The sequence below is a fragment of the Puntigrus tetrazona genome, chromosome 18 (genome assembly GCF_018831695.1).
Source record: "Puntigrus tetrazona isolate hp1 chromosome 18, ASM1883169v1, whole genome shotgun sequence".
NCBI lineage: Eukaryota > Metazoa > Chordata > Actinopteri > Cypriniformes > Cyprinidae > Puntigrus > Puntigrus tetrazona.
In genome coordinates this window covers 16,362,123-16,381,961 of record NC_056716.1, presented here as the reverse complement: position 1 = coordinate 16,381,961, position 19,839 = coordinate 16,362,123, and the positions used below count along the sequence as shown (strand labels likewise).

General features: G+C 46.0%; 3 protein-coding genes and 1 long non-coding RNA gene across 9 annotated transcripts in view; 2 read left to right on the top strand and 2 right to left on the bottom strand.

Annotated features, from left to right (window-relative positions):
* pde8a (phosphodiesterase 8A) overlaps positions 1 to 3,621 on the top strand; it is a 22,230-nt gene extending 18,609 nt beyond the window's left edge. The window contains 6 exon segments of the mRNA XM_043264476.1: positions 96 to 294; positions 955 to 1,172; positions 1,730 to 1,862; positions 1,979 to 2,143; positions 2,234 to 2,363; positions 2,509 to 3,621. Of these exon segments, the coding sequence (XP_043120411.1) occupies positions 96 to 294; positions 955 to 1,172; positions 1,730 to 1,862; positions 1,979 to 2,143; positions 2,234 to 2,363; positions 2,509 to 2,615 (952 nt within the window). The 3' untranslated portion in view covers positions 2,616 to 3,621.
* LOC122362848 lies at positions 3,296 to 5,524 on the bottom strand. The gene is made up of 2 exons (XR_006253168.1): positions 5,366 to 5,524; positions 3,296 to 4,387 (listed from the first exon to the last, which is right to left on the bottom strand). It is a non-coding gene; the product is annotated as an uncharacterized LOC122362848 (long non-coding RNA).
* A 133-nt stretch (positions 5,525 to 5,657) lies between these two features.
* Positions 5,658 to 13,240, top strand: LOC122362845 (KH homology domain-containing protein 4-like). Of its 3 annotated transcripts, XM_043264483.1 has the most exons (14): positions 5,658 to 5,810; positions 6,359 to 6,548; positions 6,634 to 6,750; positions 6,899 to 6,975; positions 8,758 to 8,810; positions 9,604 to 9,752; positions 11,043 to 11,251; positions 11,338 to 11,398; positions 11,495 to 11,552; positions 12,049 to 12,239; positions 12,328 to 12,393; positions 12,503 to 12,552; positions 12,800 to 12,879; positions 13,003 to 13,240. In XM_043264483.1, exons 1-14 carry the CDS (start codon positions 5,794 to 5,796, stop codon positions 13,140 to 13,142), a joined length of 1,458 nt encoding a protein of 485 aa, XP_043120418.1. In that variant the 5' UTR covers positions 5,658 to 5,793; the 3' UTR covers positions 13,143 to 13,240. The 3 variants fall into 3 exon arrangements, with proteins under 3 accessions (XP_043120418.1, XP_043120419.1, XP_043120420.1); XM_043264485.1 differs by lacking the exon at positions 5,658 to 5,810 and having other exon boundaries at positions 6,402 to 6,543; XM_043264484.1 differs by lacking the exons at positions 11,043 to 11,251; positions 11,338 to 11,398.
* LOC122362844 (fibronectin type III and SPRY domain-containing protein 2) lies at positions 13,152 to 19,717 on the bottom strand. 4 transcript variants are annotated; one of them, XM_043264482.1, is made up of 13 exons: positions 19,481 to 19,620; positions 18,884 to 19,062; positions 18,719 to 18,808; positions 18,418 to 18,651; positions 18,322 to 18,344; positions 17,885 to 18,006; positions 17,351 to 17,509; positions 16,464 to 16,598; positions 16,217 to 16,364; positions 15,437 to 15,570; positions 14,693 to 14,825; positions 14,455 to 14,631; positions 13,152 to 13,518 (listed from the first exon to the last, which is right to left on the bottom strand). In XM_043264482.1, exons 2-13 carry the CDS (start codon positions 19,013 to 19,015, stop codon positions 13,266 to 13,268), a joined length of 1,740 nt encoding a protein of 579 aa, XP_043120417.1. In that variant the 5' UTR covers positions 19,016 to 19,062; positions 19,481 to 19,620; the 3' UTR covers positions 13,152 to 13,265. The 4 variants fall into 4 exon arrangements, with proteins under 4 accessions (XP_043120417.1, XP_043120416.1, XP_043120415.1 ...); XM_043264481.1 differs by having other exon boundaries at positions 18,719 to 18,814; positions 19,481 to 19,619; XM_043264480.1 differs by having other exon boundaries at positions 18,719 to 19,023; positions 19,481 to 19,717.
* Between the last annotated feature and the right edge of the window lie 122 nt (positions 19,718 to 19,839).

Genomic DNA, 19,839 nt, shown 5'->3' with positions numbered 1-19,839 from the left:
GTTTACTTCTATCTAAACACACTTAAGTGTAGATTCTGTACAGATGTGTGTGTAGTGTACCGGTCGTCCTCACGCCTCTCTGGGTTTATTTCCAGGCCTTTAACGTATCTGGGTCTGAAGATCTTCTCGCGGTTCGGTGTCTGTGATTTCCTGAGCTGTCCGGAGGCGACGCTTCGCTCCTGGCTGCAGATCATCGAGGCCAATTATCACTCCAGCAACTCTTACCACAACTCCACACACGCCGCAGATGTGCTGCACGCCACCGCGTACTTCCTGTGCAAGGAGCGCGTCAAGGTGAACACACACACACACACTTGCATTGTGGTTTATAGAGACTCTCTATATGTGTAATGGTTTTTATACTGTACAGTCTGTATTTTCTATCACGGTGCACCAACCCTACACCTAAACTGACTCCTCACAGGAAACTACTGGCAATTTTTGCATCACCATTCTGTATGTTTGTTTTTGTTTTTTTAAGCCTTTAAGCCTTTTGTTTTACAGACACTGTCCTCAGTTCAATGTGTGTTGTAGTATGGTACATATATACCAGTACACACACACACACACACTTATTAAAAATAAATGTCTTTCTGATGTGATAGAAGATTTTTATTTTTTTTTTTAAAGTGGGTTTAAACTCCATGCGCCTTACCATCTACGCCACGGAAGTTGTTGATTGGTGATTTATCTTTTGTAGTGTTGACTAGCCCAATCACATGGGTGGTGGGCGGAGTCAGTGTAAATAAACACTCCTATATAATATCCTGACAAACACACTCATAACTCCTGAGAGGGTTGAGCTGGTCAGGACTTCATGGTGCTGTTTGTGTCCTGGTGTTGTGTTTGATGTGATTGGATGCAGTTTGTGAACATCTTTCACTAGACGTGATCCTCAGCGCATGCTAACGAAAGACGTGACGTTTTAGCGCAGCGGTCGTGTGTCTCTTTCAGCAAAGTCTGGATCCCATAGACGAGGTGGCGGCTCTGATCGCGGCGACCGTGCATGACGTCGATCATCCTGGCCGCACAAACTCCTTCCTGTGTAACGCAGGAAGTGAGCTGGCCATTCTGTACAATGACACAGCCGTGCTGGAGAGTCATCACGCTGCGCTCGCCTTCCAGATCACCACCCGAGACGACAAGTGCAACATCTTCAAGAACATGGAGAGGTACGCTGAGCTGAGCTGTGCTGGAGCATTAGATGTGCTGCTGAGGTCACTCGCTGCTGAACTGTGTGCAGCCGGATACACACACACACACACTCACACAAACACACACACACACACACACAGACACACACACACGCTGACACACACACACGCTCACACACACACACACACACACACACACACACACACAGACACACACACACGCTCACACAGACACACGCTCACACAGACACACACACAGACACACACACACACAGACACACACACACACAGACACACACACACACACACACACACACACACACACACACACAGACACACACACAGACACACACACACAGACACACACTCGCTCACACACACACTCGCTCACACACACACTCGCTCACACACACACTCGCTCACACTCACACTCGCTCACACTCACACACACACAGACACACACACACACTCGCTCACACAGACACAGACACACACACACACACACACTCGCTCACACACACACACACTCAAACTCACACACACACACACTCTCTCTCTCTTTGTCTCTCTCACAGGAACGAGTACCGCACGCTCCGGCAGGCCGTCATAGACATGGTCCTCGCCACTGAGATGACCAAACACTTTGAACACGTCAACAAGTTTGTCAACAGTATCAACAAACCACTGGCAGCACTGGAGGAGAACGGGGTGAGACTCTCTCTCTCACACACACACACACACACACCATCAGAGATTTGAAGGTAAACAAATGGGATGTTGGGATATTAATGAGTGTGTGTGTGTGTGTGTGTGTGTGTGTGTAGGGTAATGGTGAGGAGGACTCAGTGAAGAGCATCCTGACGGCTCCAGAGAACCGGATCCTGGTGAAGAGGATGTTGATCAAATGTGCTGATATCTCGAACCCCTGCAGACCGCTGGAGCTGTGCATCGAGTGGGCCGGACGCATCTCAGAGGAGTATTTCGCACAGTGTGTGTGTGTGTGTGTGTGTGGTTGTGAGAGGAAGTGATGAACGAGTCTAAAGGCAGCAGCAGGATTTAGTCGTGTCTCTGTTTTTCAGACGGATGAGGAGAAGCAGCAGGGTCTTCCGGTCGTGATGCCCGTGTTTGATCGGAACACCTGCAGTATTCCCAAATCCCAGATCTCCTTCATCGACTACTTCATCACAGACATGTTCGACGCCTGGGACGGTGAGAAACGGATCATTCTTTCTGCCGTTGTTTGGACTGTGATTGTCTTTAGCAAGCTGCTCTGAATGAACACACTCTTCCGGTCAAATGGTTTCAGATCAAGTAAATGATGGTCATGTCTGAAGTGTCTTCTCTGTGTTTCCAGCGTTTGCTGATCTGCCCAATCTAATGCAGCATCTGGACAACAACTTCAAGTACTGGAAGGGTTTGGATGAGAAGAAGCTGCGCAGCCTGCGACCTCCTCCGGAGTGACACACACACACACACACAGTGTGTGTGTGTGTGTGTGTGTGTGTGTGTGAGGACGAGCGGAGCTAACAGTTGAGCGACGGACGGACAGCGTCTCCTGTGACGAAACACTAGAGATCGTCTCGACTGTGGAGCACTAGTTTGGTCCAGCTGTTCCTCGTTTTGTTTTTTTTAATAACTAATGATGAGAATCATGTTAGCTAATAAATCCCCTCAGAATGAGAGATGATCTAAACGCCAAAGGTGATTAACACGAATGATGATGATGATGATGTTATTGTGTGTAATATCTGCAGACTCAGAAGGAAGCGTCACGTTTTTATTTCCGCGAGCATCTGTGAAGACTTCGGGCCTTGAACGGTTTTCCTCCAGAGATTTTCTATTTGGTCGATCTACTGACGAGACTGCTGCCTTATTTTATACGCTCTATTTATACGGCTCACGGCGCCGGCGACGGACTTCTGCGGTTTTTAACACGCTCACGTTATATGAAGTAAATCTCAATATTTTTCTAGATGATCAATTTTACACTGGAACGATGTGAAGCATCTCAGACTCCTGGGAGAGGGAGGATCATTCATTCTTCATCCTGTTTTTGGCGTCTGTGTCCGTGAAGGATTCTCTCTCCGTCGGGGTTCTGTTTATTGGATTCTTTCTGTGTTTCTGGGCTCAAACGCTGCTGGTGTTTTGAAGCGTCCCACCAGCACTTCCTTCGATCATCTTCCTCCGAATCACGCCACAGACCAGCGTCTTCAGCCCGGCCGCGCTGCGCTCCCAAACGAAAGAATGAGATTATATTTTGTATTTAGGACCATTATGATTTCTTTTTTTTTTTTGCGTCGTGACATTACTTTCATGATGAATTACCTCTTCTTCAAATTCCTCTTTAAATTCTCATCTGTAATGTCAAAAGGAATTATTTAAATTGTAAAGTATTTCTACATCATTGTAGTATTTGTTGTACTGCCCTTTTTGATTTAATAAAAAAAAAGCTATTTTTTATTGTAAAGCAGAACTACAATAATAAATGAAACTACAATAATAAAACTAATGTCCAGGTGAGCCTCGGGTGACGATGTGTGCTCGATTGTCACGAAATAACACCGAACTCCGGGTGAGAAGAAGTGTTTGGTTTCAGTGACTTGTAGAAGACTGATGGATTGGTTTGTAGATGTGAAGATCAGAACTGCTCCTGTGGTTCATTGCACCGTTTCATGTTCATCAAACCGATCGAGAGCTGTTTTGGGCTTCTTATGTTGGTTGTGTTTCATTATCATCTTCAGATCAGTCCTGTGGTTTTTGAGCTCCAGTATGAAGAGAAATCAAGTTGTTATCTAAACTGAAAGAGGTTGATCAAGTCTTCAAGCTGCAGAAGCGTCTCTGCTTGGGTTTCTGTGATTCTTTTCACAGTACATAAACGACCCCCACAGGAATATTTATAGCAATAGACAACAATTCATTGTAAAAATGTCCCAGAAATCATTAGGATATTAACTTGAAGATATTTTGTCGATTTAAAAAATAAATATTTCAAAACTTTTTTTTAATAGTTATTTCAAACATTTTTAATTTGTAATATTCATGGCTAAGTGCTTCATTGTGGTATCTTTAAAGGTGATTTTCATTTATGTATTTTCAAATAGTTGTATCTCAGCCAAGATTATGTATAAATCTATTTCATGAAAATGGACCTTTATGACTGGTTCTGTGCTCCGGGGTCACATTTCAATTCATTAAGAACAGCACAGGAAGTGTGACGAGGGCCAGGAGACTCTCTGTCAGATGAGAAGAGGACAGCTCAGGAACAAGAAACAAGCTCTTAAAGGAAAGTGACCTTCTGCTGGATGCTTTCAAATAGAAAACTCTGAACTGAAGCAATCAGCTGTGACTAAACCACCGCCTTCAAACCAGCCTAGAAATTTTCCCAAGATGTTTTAAGCTTTATTAGGAGTAACATGAAACACATTTATTGAGTATGAAAAGGAAACAATTTTATGCTGTGAATCTGATTTTGGTTCTTGCAAATTTTCTAGGTGAGGCGCCACATCCCAAACTATTATACACCCCGATATAACCCCAGTATTTAAAAAAGGAAAAGTATTAAGATACGAAACATTTTAAATACATAAAATTGTTTTACCAAATTCAAGACTGAGGATGATTCTCACAAAAAAGGCTTTTAATTCTAATAATAATAATTCAAGATTTATGTATACAGTGCATCAGCAAAATCTATGAGAATGTTTTATTTACATATAAACAAATATATACTGTATATAACTACAAGTCCAGCTGCAGTACCAAGAAGAACCACAAGGAGACGCCAACAGACCACTTCCCCACGTCAAAGTTATAAATATACACGGATATGTATTTGGAATGATTAAACACAGTAAAACACTATTTAAAAATAAAAGAAATCAGCTCATCATGAAGGGAACAGAACGAAAGTCTCCGGGAACACCCAGAAATCACCCCAAAAGGGGCGGGACCACAACAAAACGATGCTCGACGCTGATTGGACTGTTTTTCCAGAGGCAGAACAAACAGAAGAAAGCGCGCCTCGCCGTGAAAGAAAAATAAAACATAAAAACCCTTCCTTTTTGAGCTTTAGTGGTGCGTGGCCCGATCTAACTAAAACAGAAACCTCCCTTAGCACAGATGTTCAATCTTAAGACCTCGTTTTATTGTTTTTATAAAATATTTTGATAATACCTTTTCTTCTAAGAAGAAAAAAGCTGTTAAAACCTTACCTGTCTGTGACTCTTTTCCTCTTCTGAAGGAATGTAAGTCTCCACTTTTTTTAAAGTTTGTAATGTATTAATCCCACTCCTTTATTTGTTTACACTCTAAACACACTTGTTTTATTTTTTTATTACTCTTTTTTATTTTTATGTTGTTGATTGTATGTTTTGTACTACCTTTGAGTTGTGAACTTTAATTCTGCCGTCAACGTTTTAGAGAAATGTAAACAGAGCCTACTATAAACGCAACAGTCCTTCCGGTGACGCTCGCCAGCGTCTTGCGCACTTCCGCCTGCGGCCGCTGACTATAAGGGGCAGAAGAAGACGCGCGTCACGTGACTTCCGCTCGAGGCCTCGCGCCGAGTGTTTGTGAATCCATGAGCGAACTTTAGCTTTAAAGCTTCTCTTCAGCGTCGCTTCGGTTCTGGAGTCCCGCGATGTCTTCTGGGTCACCGTGAGTGTGTTTCTCCTGATTCTGAACTCAGAGGAGAAACTTTCTCTCGATTGAGTCTCTCTTTGTTCAAATGAAACTCTGTTCTTTTAAACGTTATGCTCGGAATGTTCTGTGTGACGTCACAGCAATAAACGGGTTAAATAAGAGAAACTCAGCTAGACTCAGATTCAGCTCTAGAAGACTCCAAGTCTTTATTCTGATCGATTCAGAGTCGTGTGTGTGTGTGTGTGTGTGTGTGTGTGTGTGTGTGTGTGTGTGTGTCAGTGGAGGACCTGAAGACAGACTCTCTCAGCTCTAGAGTTCTGTTGATACTCTCCTCCGACAGAAACATGTGTGGTGATGAGAACAGGCCATGAGCGAGAGCAGCCGTGACCTACACACACCTCACACACTCCTAAACGCACCTCACTCCTGTACACACACACTCATACATGTCACACACACTCTTAAACGCTCCTTGCATGTTCATCAGCTCACACACACTCACTCACACACACACAGGTGTATCAGGCTGAGAGCGGTTGCTAACGGGGCTCTGTTCTCTGCAGGTGTGTGAACAGCCGGTGGGACCGGCGTGAGACGGGCGTTGCGAGCGAGGTGTGTGTGTCCCGCGGCTCACAGGATGTGTCTGGAGCTCCTCAGGGAGGCGTGGAGATGGCTGCAGCGATGGCGGCTAAAATCAACGCCATGCTGATGGCCAAAGGCAAACTGAAGCCCCTACAGCCGCTGCCCAGTAAAGTACTGACCGCCCCGCTGCTGTCCCATGATGCACTGCTGCTGCTCCGAGCTCACGTGTGTGTGTGTGTGTGCGTGTGTGTTGCAGGCACCGCCCGCTGCTCCTCTGGTCTCTGCTGAGGAGATCGTCGTGGCTGAAGTCGACATAAATGATGTAGCGATGGAGTGCAGGAACCTGCTGACTAGAGGCAAAACTCAAGATGAGGTTTGTCTCACACACACACACACACACACACACACACACACACACACTCCTCCTACAGAAACACGTGTGGTGACACAAACAGGCCATAAGCGAGAGCAGCCGTGACCTACACACACACACACGTGACTCTCCTCTGTCTGTGCTGTAGATCAGTCAGCTGAGCGGAGCGCTGGTGTCCACTAAAGGCCTGTACATGAGTGACACAGACAGAAGCAGCAGCACAGGGTAGTGTCTCTGTCTCTCGCTCTCTCTGTCTCTCGCGCTCTCTCTCTGTCTCTCGCTCTCTCTCTGTCTCTCGCGCTCTCTCTCTCTCTCGCGCTCTCTCTCTGTCTCTCGCGCTCTCTCTCTGTCTCTCGCGCTCTCTCTGTCTCTCGCGCTCTCTCTCTGTCTCTCGCGCTCTCTCTCTGTCTCTCGCGCTCTCTCTCTCTCTCGCGCTCTCTCTCTGTCTCTCGCGCTCTCTCTCTGTCTCTCGCGCGCTCTCTGTCTCTCGCGCTCGCTCTCTGTCTCTCGCTCGCTCTCTGTCTCTCGCGCCGCTCTCTGTCTCTCGCGCCTCTCTCTCTGTCTCTCGCGCTCTCTCTCTCTCTCTCGCGCTCTCTCTCTGTCTCGCGCGCTCTCTCTCTCTCTCTCTCTCTCTCTCTCTCTGTCTCTCGCGCTCGCTCTCTGTCTCTCGCTCTCTCTGTCTCTCTCTCTCTCTCTCTGTCTCTCGCGCTCTCTCTCTCTCTCTCTCTCTCTCTCTCTCTCTCGCTCTCTCTCTGTCTCTCGCTCTCTCTCTGTCTCTCGCTCTCTCTCTGTCTCTCGCTCTCTCTCTGTCTCTCGCTCTCTCTGTCTCTCGCTCTCTCTCTGTCTCTCGCGCTCTCTCTGTCTCTCGCGCTCTCTCTGTCTCTCGCGCTCTCTCTGTCTCTCGCGCGCTCTCTCTCTCTCTCTCTCTCGCGCTCTCTCTCTCTCTGTCTCTCGCGCTCTCTCTCTCTCTGTCTCTCGCGCTCTCTCTCGCTCTGTCTCTCGCGCTCTCTCTCTCTCTCTGTCTCTCGCGCTCTCTCTCGCTCTCTCTCTCGCGCTCTCTCTCTCTCTCTCTCTCTCTCTCTCTCTCTCTCTCGCTCTGTCTCTCTCTCTCTCTCTGTCTCTCGCGCTCTCTCGCTCTGTCTCGCGCTCTCTCTCTCTCTGTCTCTCGCGCTCTCTCTCTCTCTGTCTCTCGCGCTCTCTCTCGCTCTGTCTCTCGCGCTCTCTCTCGCTCTGTCTCTCGCGCTCTCTCTCTCTCTCTCTCGCGCTCTCTCTCTCTCTCTGTCTCTCGCGCTCTCTCTCTCTCTCTCTCTCTCTCGCGCGCTCTCTCTCTCTCTGTCTCTCGCGCTCTCTCTCTCTCTCTGTCTCGCGCGCTCTCTCTCTCTCTCTGTCTCTCGCGCTCTCTCTCTCTCTCTCTCGCGCGCTCTCTCTCTCTGTCTCTCGCGCTCTCTCTCTCTCTGTCTCTCGCGCTCTCTCTCGCTCTCTCTCTCTCTCTCTCTCTCTCTCGCTCTCTCTCTCTCTCGCGCTCTCTCTCTCTCTCTCTCTCGCTCTCTCTCTCTCTCTCTCTCTGCTCTCTCTCGCTCTGTCTCTCGCGCTCTCTCTCGCTCTGTCTCTCGCGCTCTCTCTCTCGCTCTGTCTCTCGCGCTCTCTCTCTCTCTCTCTCTCTCGCGCTCTCTCTCTCTCTCTCTCTCTCTCTGCTCTCTCTCGCTCTCTCTCTCTCTCTCTCTCTCTCTCTCTCTCTCTCGCTCTCTCTCTCGCGCTCTCTCTCGCGCTCTCTCTCGCTCTGTCTCTCGCGCTCTCTCTCGCTCTGTCTCTCGCGCTCTCTCTCGCTCTCTCTCTCGCGCTCTCTCTCGCTCTGTCTCTCGCGCTCTCTCTCGCTCTGTCTCTCGCGCTCTCTCTCGCTCGCTCTCTCTCTGTCTCTCTCGCTCGCTCTCTCTCTCGCTCTCTGTATATATCTGCTCTCTCACTCTGTGTGTGTGTGTGTGTGTGTGTGTGTGTGTGTGTGTGTAGGGTGAGACCGCTGTATCTTCATGTTCAAGGCCGCTCTCAGGAGAACGTCAACAGTAAGTACTGAAGCTTTATAATCCAAGCAGCTTTTTGTTAATTCATGTGTCCTGCAAACATCTGAATGTAAGGCTCTGTGATCATTTTTCTTTTTCAGGATGTTTGACTGTTGATTTTTATTAAAGATGGATTTTTTACATGATTTAAGTAACTTTTTTTTTCTTTATTAGTCCTATTAAAATTAGTCAACATGTTGTCTTTTCATATCTTTGCAGAAGTTGCATAAACTTACATAAACCTGTACAAACCTTTTCTACATATGCTCAAATTTAAACAAGTGAAGGAAAAAAATCCATTTAATTCAAAATGTCTATTAATTATAAATGTTCCATAAAGACATACAGTAGTACTTAGTCCGGGGTTTTTTCCAGCACTGCTTTTCTTTGTTTGTCTGTGAACATGGAGTGTTTGACTTAACTCATGTTTAATTTATATAGTGCTTTTTACAAAACAGATTGAGTCGACGCACTGAACCTTATCAAAGAGGAGAATAGTGATAGTGACGTATTATAAGATTAAACACTTTTCAGTTAAAGGCATTTTATTGAATTCAGAGTAAGACAGAGACGACAGCGGCAAGGAACCAAAAACTCCATCTGTGACAGAATGAAGAAATGTCTGTGTGTGTGTGTGTGTGTGTGTGTGTGTGTGTGTGTGTGTGGTACACATCTCTAATTCTTGAAGCTGCAGGAACACTGAACACACTCCTCGGTGAACGTGACTACTGCTTAGATTAGCCTCTATTTAGGTGTGCTTTACAGAAGCGTCACGTTTATAACTCGTGTTTTTCAGAGGCAGTGGCCAGAATAAAGGAGATCATCTCCGAGGATGTTCTGCGCTCGTCGGGTGGACAGCAGCCCGCCGTGATGCCCACCGTCCCCGTGTACCGCCAGACCCTCAGCGCGGCCCCTGGACACAAACCGGCCCCGCTGCACACGGGGGTGAGAGAGAGAGAGAGAGAGAGTGTGTGTGTGTGTGTGTGTGGGGAGGTTAAGAAGGCAGGGCCTCGCAGCATGTGGTCTCTGCTGATACACATCTCCTACAGAAACAGCAGCTAGAACGACTCCGGCCTACAGACAGAGGTCAGAGTTCACTGCACCGCTGACACACGACCGACTCGGACTCCAGCAAACCTGTCGTTCCAGACCGGAGTGATCTCGTCTGATTCAGACCTTGATTGATTCATGGACATCAGTAATCTGATTATTGACCTTATTCCAAAAGCAGCTCTTATAAGCTTTAATCATATGCAGAATATTCCAGGGGAAAAAGCTGTGGTTGAACACAGACTACAGTGGTCTCTATCAGCTGCTGTCAGTAGTGAATATTCATCATTTAAACTGAGAAACTGGAATAAAGAGAAGATTCTTAGTTTATATAAAACAAAGCGCTTGTGTACAAGTTTGAATATCAGTGATGTTCGTAATTCTCTTCATGTGGCTCACGTTATATAATATTCACATACTGGAATATTAGAACAGTCTTGTTTGTTCTTCTGTAATTTAATCGCTTTCATCTACTTTTGCTTTAATTCTCTGGAACTCATTCCCTAACTAGGCATCCAATCAGAGTTCTCTTCCTTTGCGGTCTGACTCTGATTCAGTGTTGAGTCAGATCAACGTGAACAAACACACGAACCCCATCGTCACTTGATGAGAGCTGAAGGTTTGGTCCTGGCTCATCACTGAGGGGTGTGTGTCTATACTACACTTTCATAATCTGAATAGAACAGGATGTGACTAATCTGAATCAACAATCTGTTTACATATTAGATCTATAACCAGAGTATGGTCTTCATCGGGTGAAGTTCTGTGAGTGTAAGCATGGGTTTGTTTCGGCGGATGATTTTATTCCCAGCAGTGTGTTTGTTCTGCTCGTCTCGTCTGTCACACCGGTTTGGAACGACATGCTGTTTGTTTGGGTTCATTTGATTCCCTGATGATGATGATGATGATGATGTTTAAATGACATGGTAAAGACTGAATACCTCGTCTGTAACACTCACACACTGCTCTTGAACAGTTCTACTGTTTGTAGCACACACACACACACACACACACGCCCCCACTGTAGTATAGACCACATTCACCCTGCAGCGCGTCTGCTTTCAGATGGCGACGCGTGCCGCTCCGTCCCATCTTTACCCAGAAGCCCCAGCGCTAGGCGTCAGGCTCTCAGCTTTGACGTGTTTGGAGGCGGAGTGAATGACTGTGGCGTCTTGTTGGTTGCAGAGTTTTGTGCACACTAAGATCTTTGTAGGCCTGGAGCAATCTCATCCGTCCTTCACCGTGAGAGAGCGTGTGGAGGGTCCGTCCGGCTCGTACCTGCAGCACATTCAGTCTGAGACCGGCGCTCGGGTCTTCCTCCGAGGAAGAGGCTCCGGCTACATCGAGCAGGCGTCCCGCCGAGAGTCCTTCGAGCCGCTCTACCTGTACATCAGGTGAAGCTCCGCCGCTCCTGTGTGTGTGTGTGTGTGTGTGTGTGTGTGTGTGTGTGTGTTTCTGACCCTGTGTGTGTGTCTTACAGCCACCCAAATGCCGCAGGCCTGGATGCAGCCAAGAAGCTGTGCGAGAATCTCCTGGACACGGTGTGTGTGTGTGTGTGTGAGAAACCCTCTCTCTCTCTGTGTGTGTGTGTGTGTGTGTGTGTACACATACTCAGTGTGTTGTTGTTTGTTGTTCAGGTGCGGGCAGAACACACACGGATCATGTCGTCGTATTCTTCCTCATCTTCTGCTCCAGGTGTGTTTTCTCTCCTGCTAGCTTTGACCTGATGCTTGTTCTGATCTGAAGTCTCATGTTTACACACTCTTCAGAAAATGACTCGATTGAGGGCTGTTTCAGAAGTTCTAGTTTTAATCCTCAGAAGTTGATCGTCATCGTGTTAATGCCTCGAATGTTTCTCAACGGCTCGCTGTGTATGGAAAGAAAATGTGTACTACACAACTAGATGGGAGGAAAATATATTTCAATATTTGCTGAATTATTAGGTAATTATACTACAGTATATCTACAATTCTGGGCATCAGGGAGCTCTGTTATGCCTGGCATTGAAACTGAAGAGCGTACGATCGCTTGCTCAGACCCCCTGAAACCTGTGTTATGTTGCATGTGTGTAATCTGAACACACACACACACAGCTGGTGGAGTTACTGCCCCTCCGATGATGAGGATTTAGCGTCATGCAGAGCTCCCTTCATGGTTTCACTGTAGACATCAACTGACGTGCTTCTTTCAGTTTACTCCACACACTCGGCATACTCTGCAAATAACAGCTACGGTGGTCAGTCGTGGTACGGCTACCCGAGCTCCTATCCCACGTACCCCGGTGCCTTCTGGGAAAACTCCAGCGCAGTGAGCAGCCAATCACAGCAGAGCAGCGGCGCGGTGCAGTATCCAGTCTGCAAACAGAGCGGCTTCCAGCTGCAGGTGAGTCCCTGCCCTTCAGACCTGAACACTGACCGCATGAGCGCTCTAACAAACCCTGTGTGTGTGTGTGTGTGTGTGTGTGTGTCAGGGTGAGGATGCAGACAGCTGCTCCAGTCCAAAGCAACACTCTGATGAAGAGGAGCAGAAAGCACAGGTGTGTGTTTTTTTTTTTTTTGTTTGTTTTTTTGTGACGTGTCAGACTGTCATTGAGACTCACCTGTGTGTGTATGTGTGTGTGTGTGTGTGTGTTTATCCGTCCTCAGGTCTCCACAGATGTTTCAGTGAAGGACATCAGTGCAGCGGATGACAGCAGGTCTTTATGGCTCTTGTTTCTCTGTTTAGTCGTGCTCTGTTTCCTGCCGTCGTTATTATTATACAATGTTTCACTAATTGTTGCCGTGTCACATGATCATACACTGATCTCCGCTGTCTTTTAATGCCTGTAACTGGTTTTGTTTGTTTTTAAGTGTGTTGTGTATTCATTGAGGTTAGAGTTAAGGATGGGTTGGTTACAGTTGGAGACACGCCAGTGACTTCTGATGTTTTTTTTTTGTGTTCAGGACATTGATGCCGCCACCAGCAGCTCCAATCAGAAAGAGACCGAGAGAAGAGACCTGCAGCAGTACCCTCACACACACAGGTGTGCTTACACACACACACACAGGGGTGCTTACACTCGTATTCAACACACACACACACTAGCTACTTTACTCTTGAAACTGAAGTGAGGAATGACCCGATGAAGTCTTTGATCTCCCTGCAGCTGAAGAACAGCTGATGATGAAGAAGATGAAGATCCCAGAAGAATCTAGAAGCGGCTCCTCTGGACTGGTTCCGTACGGAGGAGACTCGTCGGATGAGGAGGAGGAGCGCATGCGCAGCGGGAGCAAGAGCACCGTCTGAACACTGAACTGCAGCAGCACACTTTTATTTGATCACATGTTTTACTGACCGCTGTGTAACTGTTCCTATGGAATAATAAAAGAAAGCAAGTCCACACAGATGCTGGTGTCTGGTTTATTCAGCTCAGGCCTGAGTGATGTGTGACGGCGTGGTCAGTCCGGTGTGGAGCATCAGTGCTCCGGGATTATCCAGAGCAAAACACGGCTGGACGTAGTGCAGGAACTGAGCGCTGAAGGTGTAGAGGTGCTGCTGTAGCGCGGCGTTGAAGAAGGAGAGGATCCCACGGGAATAATCCAGAAACACACCGATCCGCAGCGGCTGCACGGTGATGCGGATGTCCGGCGTCCAGCCGTTGTGCAGGAACTCGTATTTATGCCTGCAGGACAAAGAAAAGATCAGATGGGTTGTAGTCTGTCGTGTGTGAGGTTACAGCAATCATGATGCTGTGAGTTTGTTTTACTGCTGCGACTTTCTCGCAGAGACCTGAAGGTTCGTGTGACATTCAAACTTTTTTTTTTTTTGTTTTCATGTTAGTGATGCAATAATCTACTTCATTATTAGAGTGGTCATATAATGTTAAAAAGTACATTGTAATGCAATGTTTAAAAAAATAAAAACGATCTGAAATGGCTTGACTTGTACAAAAAAGTCCTCTGATTGGCCAGTGCTCTAGTGTGTTGTGATTGGCTGACTACCATAACACGATGCTGCATCCAGTGGAGACCTAATTGCTGATTATCATGAGTTATACTGTCTTTTTACATGTGCCTCAAACATTACACCACATCTGCATTCATGATTGGAAATATGACAAATAAGCATTACTCTAAACTGCTCAAAACTCACTTTTAAATGGTAAGTAGCAGGTTCTTTTAATAAGAAAACATAACTTAAAGGTTGTGAGTCAGAAGCAGCAGACTGTTCTTGTAGACTTGGAATCAGTCTCTTTATAGTCTCTGTTCAGTCAGCATAAACTGCTCTGTCAGGTTCAGGAATCAGTCCTCTGTAAATGTGCTGAACAACACACTAATATGTGTTTCTGTTCTGGAAGTTAACACTGATTTCTAGTTGTGTGTTCTTTTGGAAGCACAAAGAAAGTAGTCTCCAGAACATGGCGCCCTCAGCAACACTACAGACAGAACTGTCCCGTTTTGCATGTATTTAAAATCAATTTTCTTACAGATTTTAATTTTAAACAGCAAGTACCACTGGCTGAGTAATACGTTTTCAGATGCACATGTTGCACACACATGTAAAGAAAACGTAATGTTTTCACCCATATTTCATTGCTTGAGCGTTTGCTGTGACGCACCTGGACGGCGTGAGGATGTGTCTCATGCACCAGGACGTGTTGTTCCCGCCCAGGTATGAGTTGCGCTGTGTGTCCTCGTACGCTACACCCACACGAAACTCTGTGCTCTCGTCCACCTCGATCTCCCAGTAGTACTGGGCTCTGACGGGCACTAGGTCACCCAGAACCGCCACGCACCTGCAGGAGACACTCGTTAGCAGCTCCGAACCAACCCAAAGCAACCGACTCACTGCCTCACCTGTTGAAGGTGTTGTCGCTGAAGGTCATGTGACTGATGGGAAGATCTTCATCCAGATAGAACATAGTGAGGCCATCAGCTGACAGAGACAGGCTCGGATGTGCGGTGTCTTCCAGCAGGTGGAAGAATGTACCTGTGCTCACACATGCCACAAAAAAATTATCTAAGCTAAAAGTGTGTTAAATTGTAGAAAACTTGATTACCGATCATTTTGAATTAATTCTTATTAAATTTGGATAAGACACAGATATTACTTATTTCACACAGGACACAGAATCTCATGCAGAAAAGCTAATTCATGCAATAATGACTGGACTATTGTATTGCACTGCTAGCTGCATCTTCAATAAACAAGCTACAGGTAGTCCAAAATGCAGGGACTTCTTACCAAGTCATAAAAATATTTAATATTAATGGTATAGCTCCTGCATACCTAACTAGTCTAATCTAAGAAGAGATGATTCCAACCTTGACCCAACATACAAACTACCAAACATTGATCACAACTTCTAAGCATTGCTGATAGTGTTTGTGCTGCTACTACTGTTTGATTACATCATTAACTAACTGCATGATATGGACATCAACTTGATATAGTCACTGCTGATAAGATATTAGTAAATATAATGTAGACATTTTAACTAATGTTCTGTAAAGCTGCTTTGCAACAGTCTCTATCATGAAAAGGGCAACAGAAATAAACGTGGACTGAAAACTGAATCGAATGTCAGGGGAGGTGGGAACCTATGGTGGAGACAGTGATGGGCTGGCTCCGGTCACTCGGGCCCCCGATGTTCACGGCTCTGATGTGGATGATGTAGTTCTTCCGGGGCTGAAGCTGCAGCAGACACTCGCAGGATGGGATCGCCACGATGGACCTGTTGAAAGAGACACAGAGAACACGTGATCAGATGGACCTCCAAACTAACCCACAAACTCGCCAGCAGTCACAGGTTAGCTATTTACCCACCAGCCCTGCTTTTATTGTGCTCTGTTTTTGTGAAATAATGTGAAACCTAGTCTCTGCTGGTTTAAACTCTTAATTTCTTTTTTACACTACTCTTATTGGCATATGAACTATTTCTGATAAACTCGCCCCTAAACAAAACAAAAACTGTTGTCGGTTCATAGAATACTATGGATTTAGTCAGAGATCTAAATACTCAAGACTAGACGACTCAAACATCAACCTCACCGGTGTGACCAAACTAACAAGGTTTGAGGTTTGTGTCTTGATGTGGTTTGTGCATACGAGGCTATGAGGAAAACATCCTGGCTTTTCCCAAACTAAATACATCTGTTTATTGAAGCTTGCCTCTGTACTCATTCTAGATTCATTTTGATGTGTGTAATAAAGCTCATCTCTAGAATCGTTCTAGACTTGTGTGTAGCAAAGCTTGTCTCTAGATTCATTTTGATGTGTGTAATAAAGCTAATCTCTAGACTCATTCTAGACTCACTCTGAAGTGTGTAATGAAGCTTGTCTCTGAACTCATTCGGATGTGTGTAATGAAGCTGACTAACTCGGTGACAGAGCAGCCATCTGCATGTGTCTGGTGAAGCTCCAGCGTGTACGACTCCACTGGATCGGTGTTTCCAGAGTCCCAGCGGATCAGCGCCGAGTCCAGGCTGCTCACACACTGCCGTGGCTTAAGGACCGGAGGAGAGGGAACTGCACGTACGCACACACACGCACACACACACACACACACACACACACTGCGTTACACTGTTGTACACTCCAGCAGCTCTGCAGGACAGCGGCACGTACCCGTCATGTAGACGGCCCTCTCGCTGGCCGGGCTGATGCCTGTGGTGTTGGTGGCTGTCACCCAAAGTTCATACTGAGCGTTAGGAAGCAGATCAGACACGGTGCAGTGAGTTTCCTTCACCTTCAGCTGAGCCACTGCAAACACACACACACACACACACAGAGCTGACTGGACAAGTGTGTGTGAGCAGCTTCAGTCCTGCAGAGTTCAGCTCCTGGACATCTCCATTAATCTTCCAGACCTCAATGATTCAGGAGTGTCTGAAGGTAAAGTCTGCAGGACAGGGGTCGTTTGGAGTGGGTCTTGATGATCTGAGTTAAACACAAACCCTGCGGCCATTCTAAAGCATTGGTCTTTTTAAACACAACAGTGAAACAAATACTAAACCCCAAACCAGGGCCTCTCTACAAGGTCATGTCTTGAACACTCAAACCTCTTCAATTAATCCAAAATGCTGCTGCAAGATTAATCTTTAATAAGAAAAGAACACACATCACACCTTAATGCTTGCCTACAAAACCAACACTGGATCTGCACCCAGACGTTCACCTTCCTCTAGAGTTCTGCTCCATTCATCATCAAGCTCACCTGTTTTTAACTCTGTAGCTATCTCAGGTGTGTTTGATCAGGGTTGCAGCAGCTAAACACTGTAGGAGAGTGGACCTCAAGGACTAAACCTGTAAGCCTAACCTAACCTAGTCTAAACTCTAACCTGTGCCCGACCCCTAACCCTAACCTCTGGCCTCAATACCTCAGTACAAAGCTGCTAGCACATCCTGACAGACTGAACATTACTGTTTGCTGCAATTGGATTAAAGTCTGTTTTAACAGAGCTGACCAGTGGGGCTTGCGTTTAACTGGTTTGGGTAGTAAATGATGCGTTTACCTTCCTGCTGCATCTCCATAGTGCAGTCATCAGAGATCAGACGCCAGGAAAGCTCGTAAAACTCCACAGTGTCGTCCGAGAACAGACTCCAGCACACGTGCAGTGATGTGTCTGTGGCAGAGTTAGCGATCTGAGGATTCATGACCGGAGCCGATGGAGCTACACACACACACACACACACACACACACACACACACACACAGAGAGACAGAGACAGAGAGACCAGAGTCAAACACACCTACTGCAAGCATTCAAGGGAAAGGGTTTAACAATGTCAAGATTATCATTTACACTCTCTACATTCCCCAAAAAAAGAATTTAGCAAAAATAATATTCCTCTTTAATTATTCAGTCGTATGACTTGAGACAGAGTCACGTCATTTTCTCTTATTGTTCCTGTAGGAATTTGTTTAGCACTTATAAATGTTTGCACTGTAGTTTATTTACATGTTTCCAAATAAAAGCTTATCCAGTTCAGTTCATCTAATCTTTTAGGTACATTTTGGAGGTTTTATTCTGCGGTCAGCGTCAGACCTGGAAGTACATTAATGGAGTCCATCATCTGTCTGACGTGGGACAGATCCATCTTCGGGACATCGAAGTCCAGAGACACTCCCAGCTTTAGATCCACTTCCTCTCTGGCAAACTGCTCGACTCTGATTAGACAGAACATTACAGAACATGCCAGACCCTCGCAGACGTCACATCAGTATCTGTGATCTTCAGTATCTATGTTTTCTAGGGTTAGCAGAGTTAGTGTTCAGGACCAATGGACATGCAATTAAATAACAGAATGTCAGTATAATTAATTATTATATCACTGATCTACTGTTTACTGTGATTATCAGGAATATCCACAAAAACTGTCTAAAGGCCGAGCGTCGGCTTGTGTTCCTCGCACACGGGTTTGGAACAACATGAATGTGAGTAAATAATAATTGTTAGAAAAACTACACACCGCATCTACTCACCTCTTCATAACTGGCATGACAGCCTGTCAATCAGAGAGGGGGGCGGGTCAAACACAGTCAGATGGTTTATAATAAAACTGATCGAGCATCTCTGACCTGCAGGAAGGCATGTTTGTCTGGTCTGCGGTGGAGCTCCTGTGCTCTCTCGATCAGCTCTTTGGCTGTGTCCAGTGTTTGACCGCATCGCAGCAGCTGACCGTACAAATGCTCCAGCTTGCTGTTCTTCTGCTCATCCAGCGCCGCGGCTCGTGCCTCGTTCTTCTGCGACAGCGTCTGCAGAACTTCGTTATAGTGCTGCTCCAGATTCTGCTCCTGCCGGCCGAAGTTCTCCTGCAGACACACACCTGCAGATGAAACACGGCCCAACCAGCAGTCGCAGCAGAGACCGTGTGCAGACCTCCACAGTGATGAAGATCTCCTCCAGGTTACTGGCGAAGTTCTCCATCTCCATGATCTTCTGGCTCAGTTTGCTCCTGCTTCTGGACAGCTGCTCCTGGGAAGCACAGCATGGGTCACACACCTCAGACGCTCGGGTCACACACTCGTCAAATGTGCGACTCACCTTCAGTGTGGCCACATCAGTAGAGTCCTGCACCATCACAAACGCCTCTTCATCAGCCACCTCCTCCTCCTCACTCGCCGTCAGCTCCTCTGTGATCACGTCCAGGCGACCTCTGACCTCATACACATCCATGCCCACGCCTGCAGCAGACCCCCGACACAAACACAGTCCTTCAGCGACTGAAGAGTCAAGTCAATGTCATTTTAAGCGCTTTTTACAATGCAGCCGGGCAACTTCTGTTGTGTTCATTTTATTTTCTGGTGTTTGTGTGTGTGACAGCACTGAATTTAAAACAGTCACGACAATGAAGTATTTTGAGTGATTTGACTATCTATCTATCTATCTATCTATCTATCCATTTAGCCATCAATCTATAGTTCGCACAAATTATTTATAATGACTATCATACACTCAGAAAAGTTATAGGTTTTGTTCTGTATTTCTACAAGAAACATTGTTAGAAACTCTCTCTCGCTCTCTCTCTCTCTCTCACACACACACACACACACACACACACACACACACACACACCTACCTAAACAGCTTATTCTTTCTTGATTTTAGAAATCATTAAAGTAATAAAGCAGTCATAAATACCTGCCGGCTCTGGTGTGTTCTGTTTCGGTGTAGAGTGAGTTTCTGCGCATGCGCTCTGAGCTCCGAGCAGATAAATATAGACCGACGGATCGAATATCAGCAGGAGCTGAAAAAAACCTGAACTGAACGAAACCAACAACTGCTTTACTGTAAATACATCTACTGTAGCGCTTACAGTTAACGATATTAAGGTTAAACGAGGCCTGTCAATCACAGATTCGGTCTTCAGTCTGTTCCATGATTAACTCAGATGAACATTTACATTTAAATAGGTGTATATTATTTATATTTAGACTTTAATTACATGATTTTTTTTAAAATTCATGATCAACATTTACATTTTACACATAAATTATAAA